General features: G+C 41.1%; 1 protein-coding gene across 1 annotated transcript in view; it reads left to right on the forward strand.

Moving 5' to 3' along the window:
- LOC139454228 (guanine nucleotide-binding protein G(o) subunit alpha) overlaps window positions 1-17,490 on the forward strand; it is a 63,968-nt gene that overhangs the window by 36,492 nt on the left and 9,986 nt on the right. The window contains exons 4-7 of the mRNA XM_071235815.1: window positions 8,169-8,329; window positions 13,203-13,331; window positions 14,820-14,949; window positions 15,436-15,589. Of these exons, the coding sequence (XP_071091916.1) occupies window positions 8,169-8,329; window positions 13,203-13,331; window positions 14,820-14,949; window positions 15,436-15,589 (574 nt within the window). The remainder of the gene's footprint in view (window positions 1-8,168; window positions 8,330-13,202; window positions 13,332-14,819; window positions 14,950-15,435; window positions 15,590-17,490) is intronic.

Consider the following 17,490-nt stretch of genomic DNA (forward strand, 5'->3'; position numbering starts at 1 on the left):
CAGGTTTTGGTTGAGGATTGAGATGGTTGGGGTGGACCAGGGTTTGGTTGAGGATTGAGATGGTTGGGGTGGACCAGGTTTTGGTTGAGAATTGAGATGGTTGGGGGTGGATCAGGGTTTGGTTGAAGACCAAGGTTGGGGAATAGGGAATTTTCCTGATTTAGATTTAGAATTATGAAAACAAGATGGAAATATGGAATAATACTTCTATAACATTGTTTCTACAAGCACCAACTGTCAGCTGTGTCTGGTTCTACTTTTTGGCAACTGATATGCCATGTCCACAGTCATTAATGCCAGGAGAAGCTAGTCGTCTAATAAATTTGGCTAATTAGCTTACAATGATCATGTACAGACTTGTTAAACAAAGTAATTATGTTTTCTTTATTACGTAATGACTCTTTCACACCATTAACACTCCAGGAATAATTGCTTGATGTCCTGTTTTGGTTCAAGTTAAGGAAAACAAAAATCTGCTCATCCAGATTCTGATTTTCCTCTTATCTCATTCAAATTCGATCATTTACCCTGATGCAATTCCTTTCTGTCTGCTGATCTGAGGCTAGAACGTTGTCTCAGGTGAACACTGAGTGAACTTTGACTTCCAGTCTTAATGAAGGATGCATGGGTTCTTGAGCTTTCAGATGTCAGCTTTTGTAACTTGAAAGAAAAGACAACTATGGCATCTATGGTGCACCATTGTGGGCATAGATGCCATGTCACTCAGAAAAGTCAGGAACTGCTATTGAGGCGTCTTCAGATCTACATGCAGAGTGGTATCATATTGGAGTAATACATCTGATGTTAATTAGATTTGATTTTCCTTTCATATTACTTTAGTCAGTTTATCATTTGAAAACCTTGACACATATTCTGTGTTTCCCCTGATAGTTCCAGTGTACCTTTCCTGGGGGTGTCCTTGTGCTTTGCACGAGTTTGGAAAATGTGTCTGGTTATCCATGTGAATAAAAGAGACTGTTGAAAATATGACTAATTTGGAATGAAAAAATAAAAGACCCAATTATTTTTGGCAATAATTTGTTATATACATAGACTTAGAGGTGTTCACCTGACAAAATTGTGAATAAGACCTAAACAGCATACACTGCATGGTCTTCCTGGTCAACAAACTTCCCTTTCACTTGGTGTGTGTTTCAGCTACCTGATCATCTTTATGATAACATTGACTTAACAAGGATATTTGTGGCAAAATCCTTCCTTAAACACAACTCAAGAATGTAAGGAGGATAGTTAAGTGATCCAAGGAAGGAAATAGCACTTGAAAAACAGTTTATATTAAGAACTGCAAGGTGATGGTTTCACTGGACCTGGGGCAGGTGTAGTAATGATTTCACTCGACTTCAGGCAGTTAATGATTTCATTTGACTTATGCAGTTAATGATTTCACTGGACTTGGGACAGTTAATGATTTCATTTGACTTGGGGCAGTTAATGATTTCACTGGACTTGGGGCAGGTAATGATTTCACTCTTTGGGCAGGTGAGGTGGCAGATTCACATGACTTGTAAAGGTTTCACTGGACTTGGGGCATGTGAGGTGACAGATTCAATTGATTGAAATTGTAACATTTTCACTGGCCTGATGGTAGGTGTAGTAATGGTTTCATGGTTTCATGGACTTATGGCTGGTGAGTGAATGGTTTAGTTGACTTGTAATTATTTCACTGGACATGTAACAGTTTCACTGGACTTGTAGTAGGTGTGGCACAATAACCTATATCTGACAATGATTTCAAATGACACCCCTTCACAAGTGACTGTCACTATTGTCACCACCCCTTCACATGTGAATGCCCAATGTTTACCAAGCTGCTTTCATTGGTACTCTGGGAGACAGTACGTCATTCCTAAACACATCAGTAACCAGAGCTAGGGTTTATAAAGCGATGAGGACATTTTCGATTGTAATTTCATGGGCAGTATAGAGAGATTATTTCCACATTGATTAACAAGTTTTTGCAATTTTTCCATCTTCCGTTGAGTCCATGTTGCTACACTAAACATGGCCGCCTCTATTGATCCAAGCAGATGCAATGGTTAGTGATGCTGAGAACAGCGTAGGAAGGATTTCTGCTGTGTTGGAATAGATAGACAGATGGTCAGTCATACATTGTGAAGCAAATCTCATTATCATCCACTGATGAAAAAAATGCCTATCTGTGTCCAGCACCATAACAGCACTTCAATTGAATCTATCATGAATCAGTGAAGCTGTTTTGCCACACTGAAATTGACAAGAAATGCTTACTTCCTGGCAGATTTAAATGCTATATCCATCTGAGACATTTCCCTTACCTATGAATCCAACAAATGTTAATATACCGATACAGACATTACCCTTCATGGACTAGCAGACATTTACACTGAGACAAAGACATTACCCTTCATGGACTAACGGACATTTACACTGAGACACTGATCATAGATATCGGTGACAGGGAATTGTATCAGCATCCTAACTTCATGTTCCTGTGGCGTAAGTCTCAGCTGATGATGTCCAGCAAAACGATACAGAATAAATGTATGTCCCTGATCTTGGACTGTCAGTGTCCAGGACTTGCGTTTCAGTGTCAGTAGAAATAAAAGTGACAAAACCCTTTCCATTATGATCAGACATAGCTGCTGGAATCCATAGTACACATATCTGACTATATCATAAACATGTGCCTATGAATCACTATTAATTAGTGATGGTACCAAGTATTCACCCCACTAGAGGCACCCATCACAAGCACATGCAATGGTAAAGCAGAGAACACCCCAGATCTAGGACCTGTTTCCCATTATCCTTGCAGGAACATTGCTGATCAGAGACTGGCTCGTCAGTGTCTGAGGCAGGAACACTCCTGATCTAGGACTGGCTCCCCAGTGTCTGGGGCAGGAACACTCCTGATCTAAGACTGGCTCCCCAGTGTCTGAGGCAGGAACACTCCTGATCTAGGACTGGCTCCCCAGTGTCTGAGGCAGGAACACTCCTGATCTAGGACTGGTTCCACAGTGTCTGGAGAAGGAACACTCCTGATCTAGGACTGGTTCCACAGTGTCTGGAGAAGGAACATTCCTGATCTAAGACTGGCTCCCCAGTGTCTGAGGCAGGAACATACCTGATCTACGACTGGCTCCCCAGTGTCTGAGGCAGGAACACTCCTGATCTAGGACTGGTTCCACAGTGTCTGAGGCAGGAACACTCCTGATCTAGGACTGGTTCCACAGTGTCTGGAGAAGGAACATTCATGATCTAGGACTGCTTCCACAGTGTCTGGAGAAGGAACATTCCTGATCTAGGACTGGCTCCCCAGTGTCTGAGGCAGGAACATTCCTGATCTAGGACTGGTTCCACAGTGTCTGGAGAAGGAACACTCCTGATCTAGGACTGGCTCCCCTGTGTCTGAGGCAGGAACACTCCTGATCTAGGACTGGCTCCCAAGTGTCTGAGGCAGGAACACTCCTGATCTAAGAATGGCTCCCCAGTGTCTGAGGCAGGAACATTCCTGATCTAGGACCGGCTCCCCAGTGTCTGAGGCAGTAACAATACTGATCTAGTACTTGCTCCCCAGTGTCTGAGGCAGGAACATTCCTGATCTAAGACTGGCTCTCACGTGTCTGAGGCAGGAACAATACTGATCTAGGACTGGCTCCCCGGTGTCTGAGGCAGGAACACTCCTGATCTAGGAATGGCTCCCCGGTGTCTGAGGCAGGAACACTCCTGATCTAGGACTGGCTCCCCAGTGTCTGAGGCAGGAACATTCCTGATCTAGGACTGGCCATACAATGTAGGCAGCAACATTCCAGATGTTACCACTACTATTTCAGTTGGTTCATGAATGTTGGAACAGATATGCAACAATACTGACCTCAATCACATTCAAGGTATTTTTTGTATTTTAACACATGCATCCTTCATAGCAGATACTTTTCATGAAGCATGTTATGTGATCCTGTTTCTCCTATAAATTCAGCTGTAATACTTGTTTCTTGAATGGATAAGTTGAAAATAATGCAGATTAGGTGTTTTGAGGAACACATAAATCATTTTAAATACACATTTATTTTATATATATTTCAATCTCATATATTATAAAACCTAAAATACTATATCGTTGGATATTTGTACGAAATGTCTCATTGACATGGCTCCAATGTCACCTATGGGTATATCATGCAGATGTATCACTCATATGTCTCTCAATCTTCCCAAATGTCCGTTCATCAACACTGCTCAACCACTTCTCGGTTTGACACCTCAAATTTCCCTGCAGTTATCTATTGCTCAGTTGTCTCTAAATCTGCGATCTTGCGAATATCTGTCATTTCTACATCTCCTGCATGCTACCAGCTCTAATGAATAAGACGAGGATACATGGCAGGAGAGAACAACCCAGTTGCCATGGTAACGAATCAGACCAATCAATAAGTAGCAGAGGACGTGAAGTTAGCGAGTAGACAATGCCTGCAACAGCTCCTGGCTCTACCCTTCCCCAACCAAGCAAGATGGCCGTAGTCAGTCTGTCTTGTCACCACAAATATCAACTCCAAATCAATGAATATTTTCAAAGTAGTTCTATGATTATGCAATTTTTACATGGATAAAATACAGCCTGGATATTCCTGGAGTAGCTGATTAATGTGCTTGTATTTTCCTGGAGACTGGACAAGATAAATAACAAGGTCGATAAACCCTCACGCTTATTAAAGATTCCCCTTCCCTGGACATGGGCGAGATTGGGCCTGAGAATAACCTTGCCTCTTTTAAATGCCAGAGGTAAGACTTGGAAGACTATAAATAACCTCAGCCAGCACATAGTACCAGGACTTGCTGATAAACAGAACTGTGTATTAAAACAGACTTGAATGTTACACCTAAGAAGGCTGTGTTCTTATTGCCCAGGCACAGCACAACTTGTTTCCGGCCTCTGTGGTTGTATGCTTGTATCCGGCCTCTGTGGTTGTATGCTTGTATCCGGCATCTGTGGTTGTATGCTTGTATCCGGCCTCTGTGGTTGTATGCTTGTAGCCGGCCTCTGTGGTTGTATGCTTGTATCCGGCATCTGTGGTTGTATGCTTGTAGCCGGCCTCTGTGGTTGTATGCTTGTATCCGGCCTCTGTGGTTGTATGCTTGTATCCGGCCTCTGTGGTTGTATGCTTGTATCTGGCCTCTGTGGTTGTATGCTTGTATCCGGCCTCTGTGGTTGTATGCTTGTATCCGGCCTCTGTGGTTGTATGCTTGTATCCGGCCTCTGTGGTTGTATGCTTGTATCTGGCCTCTGTGGTTGTATGCTTGTATCCGGCCTCTGTGGTTGTATGCTTGTATCCGGCCTCTGTGGTTGTATGCTTGTAGCCGGCCTCTGTGGTTGTATGCTTGTATCTGGCCTCTGTGGTTGTATGCTTGTATCCGGCCTCTGTGGTTGTATGCTTGTAGCCGGCCTCTGTGGTTGTATGCTTGTAGCCGGCCTCTGTGGTTGTATGCTTGTAGCCGGCCTCTGTGGTTGTATGCTTGTAGCCGGCCTCTGTGGTTGTATGCTTGTATCCGGCCTCTGTGGTTGTTTGCTTGTATCCGGCCTCAGTGGTTGTTTGCTTGTATCTGGCCTCTGTGGTTGTATGCTTGTAGCCGGCCTCTGTGGTTGTATGCTTGTATCCGGCCTCTTCGATTGCCATCCTTGTGTCCCTCTGATATATTGTTGCATGGTTGATTTCGGCCATGGTATTCCATGTGCATTCTGCCTTTGTGCACTGAAGATGTTCCCAGATCTTGTATCCACAGCTGGTCAGCTTCTTTCGCTGATGGGTAGAAACATCAAGATGTATTGATATATGCCCGCTGCCATGTTGTTAATCCCCATTAATACTTGGATAGGGAACACTTGGTTGAGTGTCATGCTCCTACATGCTCACAAAGCTAGTCATTGCATTTCTTTGTGTATCAGTACACATCATGTTTCTTTTTGTTGCATACTATATTCCACAAAACAAATGTTCATCCACAACACAAAGGTGTACATACACATATGAATAGGACTTCTTACATTTTAGTCAACTCCAAGGACTATGGTACCTTGGAGTGAAAATAACTTTCACTATTTTGCTTGATTGATAATATAAATGTTGGAAAATGTTCCATTGTTTGCAAATAAAAGATTTAACACTTAAATTGCCCCAAAATCTGAATATATTTCTGCATCTTTTAGGTAATGAAAAATATGATTTTTGAAATATTTTGAGCAACTATTATCTCAATATGAATGAAAATAGTTCCACAGAAAAGACTTCATTTTGTGGACTTAATGTATTATCCACAGATAAAACAGCAAACACTATAACAGTTTCAACACAAGAACTAGATAGTAGACGTGGTATTCTTGGCTGAAACAGGAACATCTGGCCTTGACTGACATGGCAAAATGTTCATCTAAACGGAGGGAGGTGCATGAGATTAAAGGCATTAGTAAATTATGTTTTCACAGTGAATCAAAATCTAAAGTTAAGAGCCAGGAAGCCTTGTGTTGATGATGTGCAAGATTAGTCATTGCCACTTGTTTTCAAGTTGCTGGTACTTACACATGTGCTCATCAGTGTGGCAGACACCGAGCCTCGCTGAGGTCATTCACTCTGCCAGAGATGGGGTTTTCATGGAGGTGTCTTTTGCCAACTTGCATACATCTCATAAAGAGCTTCATACCACATATGTATCGTAGAAACAGCATGGTCTTATTGGAAAGGTGTACAACAAGGATTTTGAAACAGGTACCTTAACAAACATTGTACAGAAATCTGTCAGAAAACCTTGATTTTAGATCAGCCTCAGGTTTCCTGCTTCATGGTGTTAGGCTGAACTTGTTAAGTAGCATTGATGTTTTCTCTTGATTTGATTCACCTTTGGTGCAAAGAGTAGTGACTATTATAAATAACTATTGGATGTCGAGAGTTTAAGTTACATTGCAGTCTGTAGTTAGTGAGAGATGGTGTCTTCTTTAGACTGCAGTACAACAAAACAATATCTGCAGTCATCCTACAGACACAATATCTGTCACTGACTACAACAAAACAATATCTGCAGTTATCCTACAGACACAATATCTGTCACTGAGTACAACAAAACAATATCTGCAGTTATCCTACAGACACAATATCTGTCGCTGTGTACAACAAAACAATATCTGCAGTTATCCTACAGACACAATATCTGTCGCTGTGTACAACAAAACAATATCTGCAGTTATCCTACAGACACAATATCTGTCACTGAGTACAACAAAACAATATCTGCAGTTATCCTACAGACACAATATCTGTCACTGAGTACAACAAAACAATATCTGCAGTTATCCTACAGACACAATATCTGTCGCTGTGTACAACAAAACAATATCTGCAGTTATCCTACAGACACAATATCTGTCACTGAGTACAACAAAACAATATCTGCAGTTATCCTACAGACACAATATCTGTCACTGAGTACAACAAAACAATATCTGCAGTTATCCTACAGACACAATATCTGTCACTGAGTACAACAAAACAATATCTGCAGTTATCCTACAGACACAATATCTGTCGCTGTGTACAACAAAACAATATCTGCAGTTATCCTACAGACACAATATCTGTCACTGAGTACAACAAAACAATATCTGCAGTTATCCTACAGACACAATATCTGTCACTGAGTACAACAAAACAATATCTGCAGTTATCCTACAGACACAATATCTGTCACTGAGTACAACAAAACAATATCTGCAGTTATCCTACAGACACAATATCTGTCGCTGTGTACAACAAAACAATATCTGCAGTTATCCTACAGACACAATTTCTGTCGCTGACTACAACAAAACAATATCTGCAGTCATCTTACAGACACAATTTCTGTAGCTCCATTCCTGTGCCTGTTGGTTTCACTAAAGCAGTAAATGTCAAAGACCTGCACCACTTCTAGCTTTCATCTCACATCAAGCTGACATGCAGTGACTGAAATATTCTTCAGAGCAGTGTCAGACCAAACTCTCTCACTCATGATTTCATGAAAAGATATTACATAGAGAGAGTCAAAGGTATGACTTTGCTTTGAAAACTGGACCCCTGGAATACTCTGCCACAAGTATTTGGTTATTCAGCATTTACAACTCAAATGTTTCACTGTTTCAGTCTGATGCCAAAATGGTGTTGGATGTTATCGCCCGCATGGAGGATACAGAACCATTCTCTGAGGATTTACTGGCTGCCATGAAGCGCCTATGGACAGATACTGGAGTGCAGGAGTGCTTCGCTAGATCTAATGAATATCAGCTGAACGATTCAGCCAAATAGTAAGTATTACACACACGTGTTAGAGCTGTAGACCAACAGAATGTAATCTGTGTGGCAGTATGTCCTACTGTAGCAGATTGGAGGCAGAGAAGATGGAAATCAGGGAAAACAACTGACCATAGCAGCAGGATTTTGTTCATGTATTATATATTTTGGACAAAACCAACGAAGTCCTCAAAAACGTGTGTTGTTTTGGCATACAACATACAAATGTTTAGAACATTTCAAAGTCTGACTGTTTTGCTTCCAAGTAGCAGGCATTCTACCCTTCATCATATCCCAATTGCATGGATTGATGCTCATGATATCAATCAGTGGAGTGTTCGGGTCCAGAATCGATTATTTACAGAATGCCATCATTTAGCTGGAACATTGCTGAGTGCGGCGTTACACAACAAACAAACAAACAAACAAATCATATGCCCCACTTGATGCTCAACATAAGGCGTTGCGAACTCCACACAGGTCTTTGAGTTCCTACTTTTCAGCTTATAAGAAAACATGTTTAGGGCAGCCAAGTAATGTATAAATAAAGTAGTTTTGGGACTTTGGATTACTGTTTGTAATCAAAACAACCAAAACAACTCTATTGCAAGGTAATAAAATATCTAAACTATATGTAAATGATAACCTCGTGCTTCATATGCAACTTTGGGTCTGGGGATTTTAAAGTTTTCTAAAAGAAGGTTTTGTATATTTCATTATGCATGTTGAAGATAAAAGGTAATTTGAGGCCTACTTAATCATTGATTGTGTTTGATAACCCAAAAAATCATATGTTCATTTGGCTAGAAGATAAGTTAGAATATGTTATATTTTGTCGCACATGGAGACCCACTGCCCACATTGAGAATTTCTGAAAGACAGTTGAGACCATTTCTGACAAATTCAGATGATATTTTTAAGAAGAACATAAGGATTTTTAATAAGAAAAAGGACCCACCAAAATAAGGTTTGCAGAACCAGTGACTCAATATTTCACAAATGTGGAATTGTTAACAGTTTGGAGAGCAGTTATTTCACCTTCAATGTGTGCCTCTTTTTCTTCAAAGTAGGTGACATTAAGACGGGAGCTAAGCCAACAACACATGTTTAATTTTCTTTGTAATCCACCAGGAAGACAAAAAAATTAAAAGCATGGTTATTTTATTTTTTACTTTAATTTTCATTTGACCAAAATTTTAGTACAATGGGCCTAATTTAAGCTAGTGATTGTGACCCCAGATTGTTCAGGGAACATGTTCTCATTTCTTTCTGACTATGTATCCATTCCTTCTGACTTTTATATGTTTGAGTAGAGATAAAGCTTCAGTCAACTTCAGTTTATACATGATCAGATTGTTTTGTGCCTGTATCGAAGTAGTTTTTGCCAGGGCCTCTGTAAAGCAATTCTCAATTGGCCAGTTTGTAGCCAGCTTGAGACCTGCAACAGGTGTCCGGGTAGGGCCAGGTAGTATTGGGCTGGGTACACGGTAGTAAGTTTGGCATAATGTCTGCATCACATGGAACACAGGTAGATTGTATCTGTGTTCCCTGAAAATTATTGTGATGCACTATGTATTGGATGGCCAACCCTTGCCCATTTACCACCTGTAAAGAATGCTTGGTGTGCTGTGACTCAAATTGTAATAATATTCAGTCTGGTAACGGCCATCTTAACAGGCTTTTAAAAACTGTAGCAATAATAATAATTGCAATGTTTTGGTGTGAAGTATGATGCCACACAATAAGCAAGGTGTCAGCTGATAGTTTTGCATGGTGATAAGGTCCAATACTTTTAGAGGTTAGTATAATGGGATAATATAATGCTAGGATATTATTTGCAATATTTGTTTTATTATTTGTACAGTTATGTATTTACCATGGCTATTTAGTCATTGTGTTTCTTGCCTCTGGGTAGTTAAATTTATCAAACGAAAATTAAAACAAAGAGTTGCCTGACAGTCGTATCCATGTGCTGCCATTGTGACCAGCAGATCATCATTCACCTTAAACTATGCATTGAGTACTCAGGGACTTGTATAGAGCAGTCAGGGACTTGTATAGAGCAGTCAGGGACTTGTATAGAGCACTCAGAAGGCAATATTCTGCCCCAGGTCTGCAGCAAATTGCAGTCAAATTTCCCAAATTGGAATTTAATATTCCCAATTCAGGTTAGTATGTGTAACTAATAACTAATTTTATGGCTTTACAGAGGTAATCTGTAATTTTAATAATAGCGGGATGAATATCGTGGAAGAGTTTAGCTTTATGTTATTGCATTGAATGAAATCTCAAAATACAATGTTAAAATACTTCTGAATTTGAGAAAATAAAAATTTTAAAAAACTTCCAATTCTAAACAACGTTATTTTTCCCCATTTGTCCTCCAGGGGCACATAGTTTAGAAGCCAAGGTAAATCCCGGGTACTGGAACGTTGTAGCCAGGTAGATGTTATCTTGCAGTTGTGTTTTATATAATCTGACTTTTGTAACTGCTGATAACCATCAGTGGGCGGAGATGTACCTTCAACCTGTTGATAAATTCTATCTTACGAACATATTTAAAAAAAACCATGCATGCTATTTAACCCAGCTTAGTAATAGATAATGGATTTACTTGTCCATGAGAGTGCTGATACATTTAGTATTCATGCTTACATATCTGGCTTAGTGAGTCAACAGTTTAAAGGATGTTTATCTGAGTGTTCAAATGTTAAATCTTACAGCAGGTTATTGCATTCCAATTATCAAGCCATCTGCTTGTAGTCATCCTCTGTATCTCCGGGGCTCTCATTCCGCTAAATCAACATGAACCCCAGGATCCATTCACAAGGTTTTCGTCATCTCAAATTACCTGCCCTTGATATTTATTAACATTTTAAGGACCAGTCAACCGTCAAGAAAAGGAAATAGAAAAAGGGTAAGGGAGGTAACTTGTAATGCCTAGAAACCGAAGCAAACACTAGTTTTGATGGACAAGAAGACATCCTTTCTATAAAAAAGATTTTTGAGGACTTTCTTTTGCCAGTCTATGCACGTTTTTCAACGATGAATTTCTCACAAACTCTGTGGTAATCAATGTGAATGGCCGCTATGTTGTGTGTATCTCTAACATAACATTGAGACTAGTTTGTAACTCGCATTCTGATTGGTACGTTACACCTAGTAGTGTAGCCAATCAAAATGTCTGAAGGAAATCAAGGGCGGGTAATTTGAGATTGTGAGAACTACATGAAAGAGTCCAGGGTTTAGTTAAGGTGTATAGAGGATGGCTTATCATTGAGAATATATTTTGTTGTTTTTGGACTGTTAAAACATGCTCCAGTGTAGGCTAAGGGTTAAGGCATTGCCACTTCATGCCTACTACCTGGGTACGATTTCCACCCAGGCACTGTGTATGAGATCCAGTCTTGCTGAATCCTTTCTCCACTGTCATGTAGCAGGAATAAACGTCTTTTCAAGCCATACCCACGAACTTACTAGGTGCCCCAACTGTCATAGAGCTGCAGTATTGGTAGCAAATGTATGTTTTTCCACTTTACATAATTACAGCTTTTCTTTGTAGGTTGTCATATATATTTTGTAGGGTAGTGTAGATTTTCAGGTTTACTGTATGGCAGTGAAAGTTTTTACGTGTTTTATAGGGTAGGCTGGGTTTACTAGGCTCGGTGTGGCATGGTATGTTTTCCCAGGTTTCTTAAGGGCATGTTTTGTAGGGCATGTGGGCATCTGAACGTTTTGTGGGGTATTGATTCTGTGGCAGGTGGCAGAAGCCAAGCTGTGAACCTTACTGTACAAAGCTCGGGTCATCAGGTGCAGAAATTATTTTCTAAAATGACAACCTGGATTAATGGCCCTTTATGCCCGGCCAGTGTATATTGCAGGGTGGGTCCAACCACTGCCCCCACACGGTGGATCTAACAAAGTGGATGTGTTCCCTTGCTACTTCCTGTCATGCCCATGTGCCAGACCACCATGTTTGTTTCACTACAGTAATGGTTCAGGGACAGTCCGTGCAGCAGGTCACTGTGACCTACTTTTATTGGTGTTGATTTAGTCACAACATACACCTTCTTTGACAACTGATCACTCACATCATTTCATATTTTTTTTCAATCTAGTCAAGGTATAAAAGGAAACACACAAAAAAATTGATTAAATGTTTAGCTGAATCATTTTCTCTTCTATCATGGATAAAAAAATGTAATAATTGAAGTGAATTTTGTTTTCCACTGCTGTTAGCTATATTGTACCTATGTCAAGATGGCTTGTGAATAGGATACCTATGTTGTCTTGTACTTCATGGGGTCAGCAATATTCACGTATTTCTCAATGGCTTGTGAATTGCTTACCTATGTTGTCTTGTACTTCATGGGGTCAGCAATATTCACGTATTTCTCAATGGTTTGTGAATAGCTTACCTATGTTGTCTTGTACTTCATGGGGTCAGCAATATTCACGTATTTCTCAATGGTTTGTGAATAGCTTACCTATGTTGTCTTGTACTTCATGAGGTCAGCAATATTCACGTATTTCTCAATGGCTTGTGAATAGCTTATTTATGTTGTCTCGTTGTCTCCTTATGTCAGATGGTTAAAAGTTGGATAGTTTAGCGAGAGAATGGTTTCATTGTCTTTACAAAACAGCAAAAAGATAGACCCGTTTTCTTTTGACAGAAAATTGAAACTGTGATTTTTCTGTTGCATCCTGATCACATAAAAATGACAATGAATTTGCAGATTTTCATCCACAAGTATGAGTGGAACTTAAAGACGTCTACAAAGGCTGGGAATGCCATGGACATGGACGTATGTGACCATTTGATAACATTATTCAGAACATGTGATGATTCTTTCAATTCCTAGTTAACACATTTCTTTCACTTTTCAGCTTTTTAGATGACTTAGATCGTTTAGGGGCAAAGGACTACATGCCAACTGAGCAGGATATCTTGAGGACAAGAGTGAAAACAACTGGTATTGTAGAAGTGCACTTCTCCTTTAAGAATTTAAATTTCAAGTGAGTATGAACCAAAAGTGTTGATGTACATCCTAATCTTCCTGGTAGGGCCTTTGTGAAGTTCTAGTTCTTTTCATTCTGCTTTCAAATTGTAGAAAAGGTTTACTAATCATTCACATCTTCCAAAAGCTTTCTTCAAATATTTTCCCCTAGAAGGGTGAGAAACTGAAGGAAGCTAAAGTGTTCAACAACCTGAACTGACACTCAATAGTCATGACCTTGAAATGACCCTTCAAGGGCCTAGGTTACTGTGATACAAAACAACATTTGGCCACTTATCAGATTGACTGGGGTGGGATATCATATTAACAGAACAATGGGCCATTCTCCATTCCCATGCATCTGCAATGGAGTCTGACTTATCAAGAAGTTTCATGTTTATATCAGCAAGTTTGAACTGATTTGATGTAAATTCAGGGGAAATAATGTGACATCCAGTGTTAACATTGCTATCACCATATCAGGCCATCATGAAGCACTAGATGTTCATCCTGACCCACCTCATTGGATTTTGTGAGCTGTAGAAAATTTGACATCCTCGGTAATAATTGCTCAGTTTAATGGTATTTAATGTCTCTGAGTACTTACAATGTAATAATGATAAGACCTAGACTGAAAGGACAATACCTCCACATGCAATCTTGAAATATTGGTTTCAAAACATTTGGAGTGTTTATTTGCACTGGGAACTTAATATGCATGTTCAGTAGAGTGACAGCCATTGTCTTTCAGTCACCCACTTCTCTAAACGCAAGATGAAGATCTTTGCATTTTCTTGCCAATTTCTGAAAATAAAATTTAAAGAATAAAATCTTGCCATAATCTTGTGAGAGAAAAAATGGATGAAAATCTAATAGCTAACTGTTGTGGCCTTAGCTTGAAACCTTCCTTCCTTGTAGATTCTCACTACACTTGCAAAATATGATATACCAGTAGTTGCTTATTTCAGATGATGGTAGAATCAGGACATATTAACATGGTGTTTGATATCATTTTGTATGTTAACTCTAAGTGTTCATTGCAGATGAAGATTCAAGTCTTTATCTTGCATGAGGTCACCCTGTTATTTTAACCATAAGGAGATAAAAGCAAAAAAGAAATGTATTTTGTTCCTGTAGAGCAATATCTTAGAAGAAACTATTTATTTACTATTAATTTGTTTTCATGGTAAGTATTAATATCAGGCATTGGCAATCTAGCCATTAACATGGAGAAAGATCTTAAATTAGTATCAAAAGATAATGTTATGCCATATGCATTGATTTATGTAATTCAATTTTTCTCACTGAAAACAGTATGAATACTGACTACAAGAACTACTTTTTAGATCTGAAAAATTTGCAATTGATCAAAGCATGTAAATCAAGTATTGTGACTGAAAGTTTCATACACACCTGTAATAACTTATTCTTATACAACCTGGAAGTAAATAGCTCAACTTCTAAACATTGGCGTTAGCTTGTGTCTCAACATTGGTTGTCCTTGCAGATTATTTGACGTTGGAGGGCAGAGATCAGAAAGAAAGAAATGGATTCACTGTTTTGAAGATGTCACTGCCATTATATTTTGTGTAGCCATGAGCGAATACGATCAAGTGTTACATGAAGATGAAACAACTGTGAGTATCCAGTCCCTCGTAGGGAGGCTGTATGAACTGGAATCATTTCATAGAATTCTGACAAATCTTTCTGTGGATTTTCTTTTTCTGTTCATGTACTTGTGAATTGTTTTGTTCCTGTGGATTTCCTATTGCCATGAAAGCATATGATTATCTATCTTTTGGAAGAGTATTTCTAACTTACAAAACCAGAATCCATCGTCCATGGTTTGAACATTTGAAACCAATTTGTATATTCTAGTAGGTAATGTTAAACATTCCAATTGGGGTATTGTGAACTGTCATGAGGACAACAACTTTTGTCAACAAGAATATTGATATTTATAAAACTCTTCAATGACATTGTAGTACTAATACTAATATGTTATCTGTATTAAGGTAGTACTAATTCTTACATGCAGTAATGCTAAAGATGCTCCAAAAAAATGAAAAAGACAAGATTGATTCCTGTCACAAAGTCATAAACAATTCCCATTTTTCTTCCAGAACCGCATGCAAGAGAGCTTGAAGTTGTTCGATTCCATCTGTAACAATAAATGGTTCACAGATACATCCATCATTCTCTTTCTCAACAAGAAGGATTTGTTTGAAGAGAAAATCAGAAAATCTCCGCTAACGATATGTTTCCAAGAGTATACAGGTATGTATAATACAGGCATAACTGAACACATCTGTACTTGGAGTCACATAGAGTACGAGTGGGGTGTACAGGAGTGTGCAATCTGAATGGGAGTGTTCACAACTTGATCGATGGTCGAGGAGTGTAAGATAATGTTCAGCTGTAAAGTCTGTACATCCTGCTAGTGATGCATGTTACAATGTATCATTAGGGGTTGCTGAACTGCAAGGACATATTTTGTAAGATATTTTTGTGTGACAATTTAGATCTGTCTTGTGACAGCCATCAGACTTTCAGTATGGTAACTCAAAGCCAACTTACTTGGGTATTTACAAGACTGTGACTGGCTAATCAGATAGCTGAATTCTTTAACAAATAATAATAAACTAACCTACAAGATGGTGCTTGCAGAGTAGACTGCTAGAGATGCTATGCTATCCTGGAACATGATGCTTACAACGTACACTTTGCGATAGATGACACACTAGGATCTGGTTCGTGTGACAGTGGAGAGAGTTTTTCCTGATGTTGACATGAATATTTGTTATACCTTTGCTCTTGAAACAATGCATTTCTTCTTAATCAAACCCTGCCCCCCCTCCCACTCCCACAGCACCCAGGCCCTCCTAATCACACCCTGTCCCACAAGCCCACCTCTACTTCCACAGCACACAGGCCCTCCTACCCACACCCTGTCCTACAAGCCCCGTCCACCTCTACTCTCACAGCACCCAGACCCTCCTACCCACACCCTGCCCTACAAGCCCCGTCCACCTCTACTCTCACAGCACCCAGACCCTCCTACCCACACCCTGCCCTACAAGCCCCGTCCACCTCTACTCTCACAGCACCCAGACCCTCCTACCCACACCCTGCCCTACAAGCCCCGTCCACCTCTACTCTCACAGCACCCAGGCCCTCCTACCCACACCCTGCCCTACAAGCCCCGTCCACCTCTACTCTCACAGCACCCAGACCCTCCTACCCACACCCTGCCCTACAAGCCCCGTCCACCTCTACTCTCACAGCACCCAGGCCCTCCTACCCACACCCTGCCCTACAAGCCCTGTGCACCTCTACTCTCACAGCACCCAGGCCCTCCTACCCACACCCTGCCCCACCCACAAGCCCCCGTCCACCTCTACTCTCACAGCACCCAGACCCTCCTACCCACACCCTGTCCCACAAGCCCCGTCCATCTCTACTTCCACAGCACCCTGTCCCACAAGCCCCGTCCACCTCTACTCTCACAGCACCCAGACCCTCCTACCCACACCCTGCCCTACAAGCCCCGTCCACCTCTACTTCCACAGCACCCAGGCCCTCCTACCCACACCCTGTCCCACAAGCCCCGTCCATCTCTACTTCCACAGAACCCAGGCCCTCCTACCCACACCCTGCCCCACAAGCCCCGTCCACCTCTACTCTCACAGCACCCAGGCCCTCCTACCCACACCCTGCCCTACAAGCCCCGTCCACCTCTACTCTCACAGCACCCAGACCCTCCTACCCACACCCTGTCCCACAAGCCCCGTCCACCTCTACTCTCACAGCACCCAGACCCTCCTACCCACACCCTGCCCTACAAGCCCCGTCCACCTCTACTCTCACAGCACCCAGGCCCTCCTACCCACACCCTGCCCTACAAGCCCCGTACACCTCTACTTCCACAGCACCCAGGCCCTTCTACCCACACCCTGCCCTACAAGCCCCGTCCACCTCTACTCTCACAGCACCCAGGCCCTTCTACCCACACCCTGCCCTACAAGCCCCGTCCACCTCTACTCTCACAGCACCCAGGCCCTCCTAATCACACCCTGCCCCACAAGCCCCGTCCACCTCTACTCTCACAGCACCCAGGCCCTCCTACCCACACCCTGCCCCACAAGCCCCGTCCACCTCTACTCTCACAGCACCCAGAC

Source organism: Haliotis cracherodii, unplaced genomic scaffold (genome assembly GCF_022045235.1).
Source record: "Haliotis cracherodii isolate W230 unplaced genomic scaffold, xgHalCrac1.p SCAF_10, whole genome shotgun sequence".
Lineage (NCBI taxonomy): Eukaryota > Metazoa > Mollusca > Gastropoda > Lepetellida > Haliotidae > Haliotis > Haliotis cracherodii.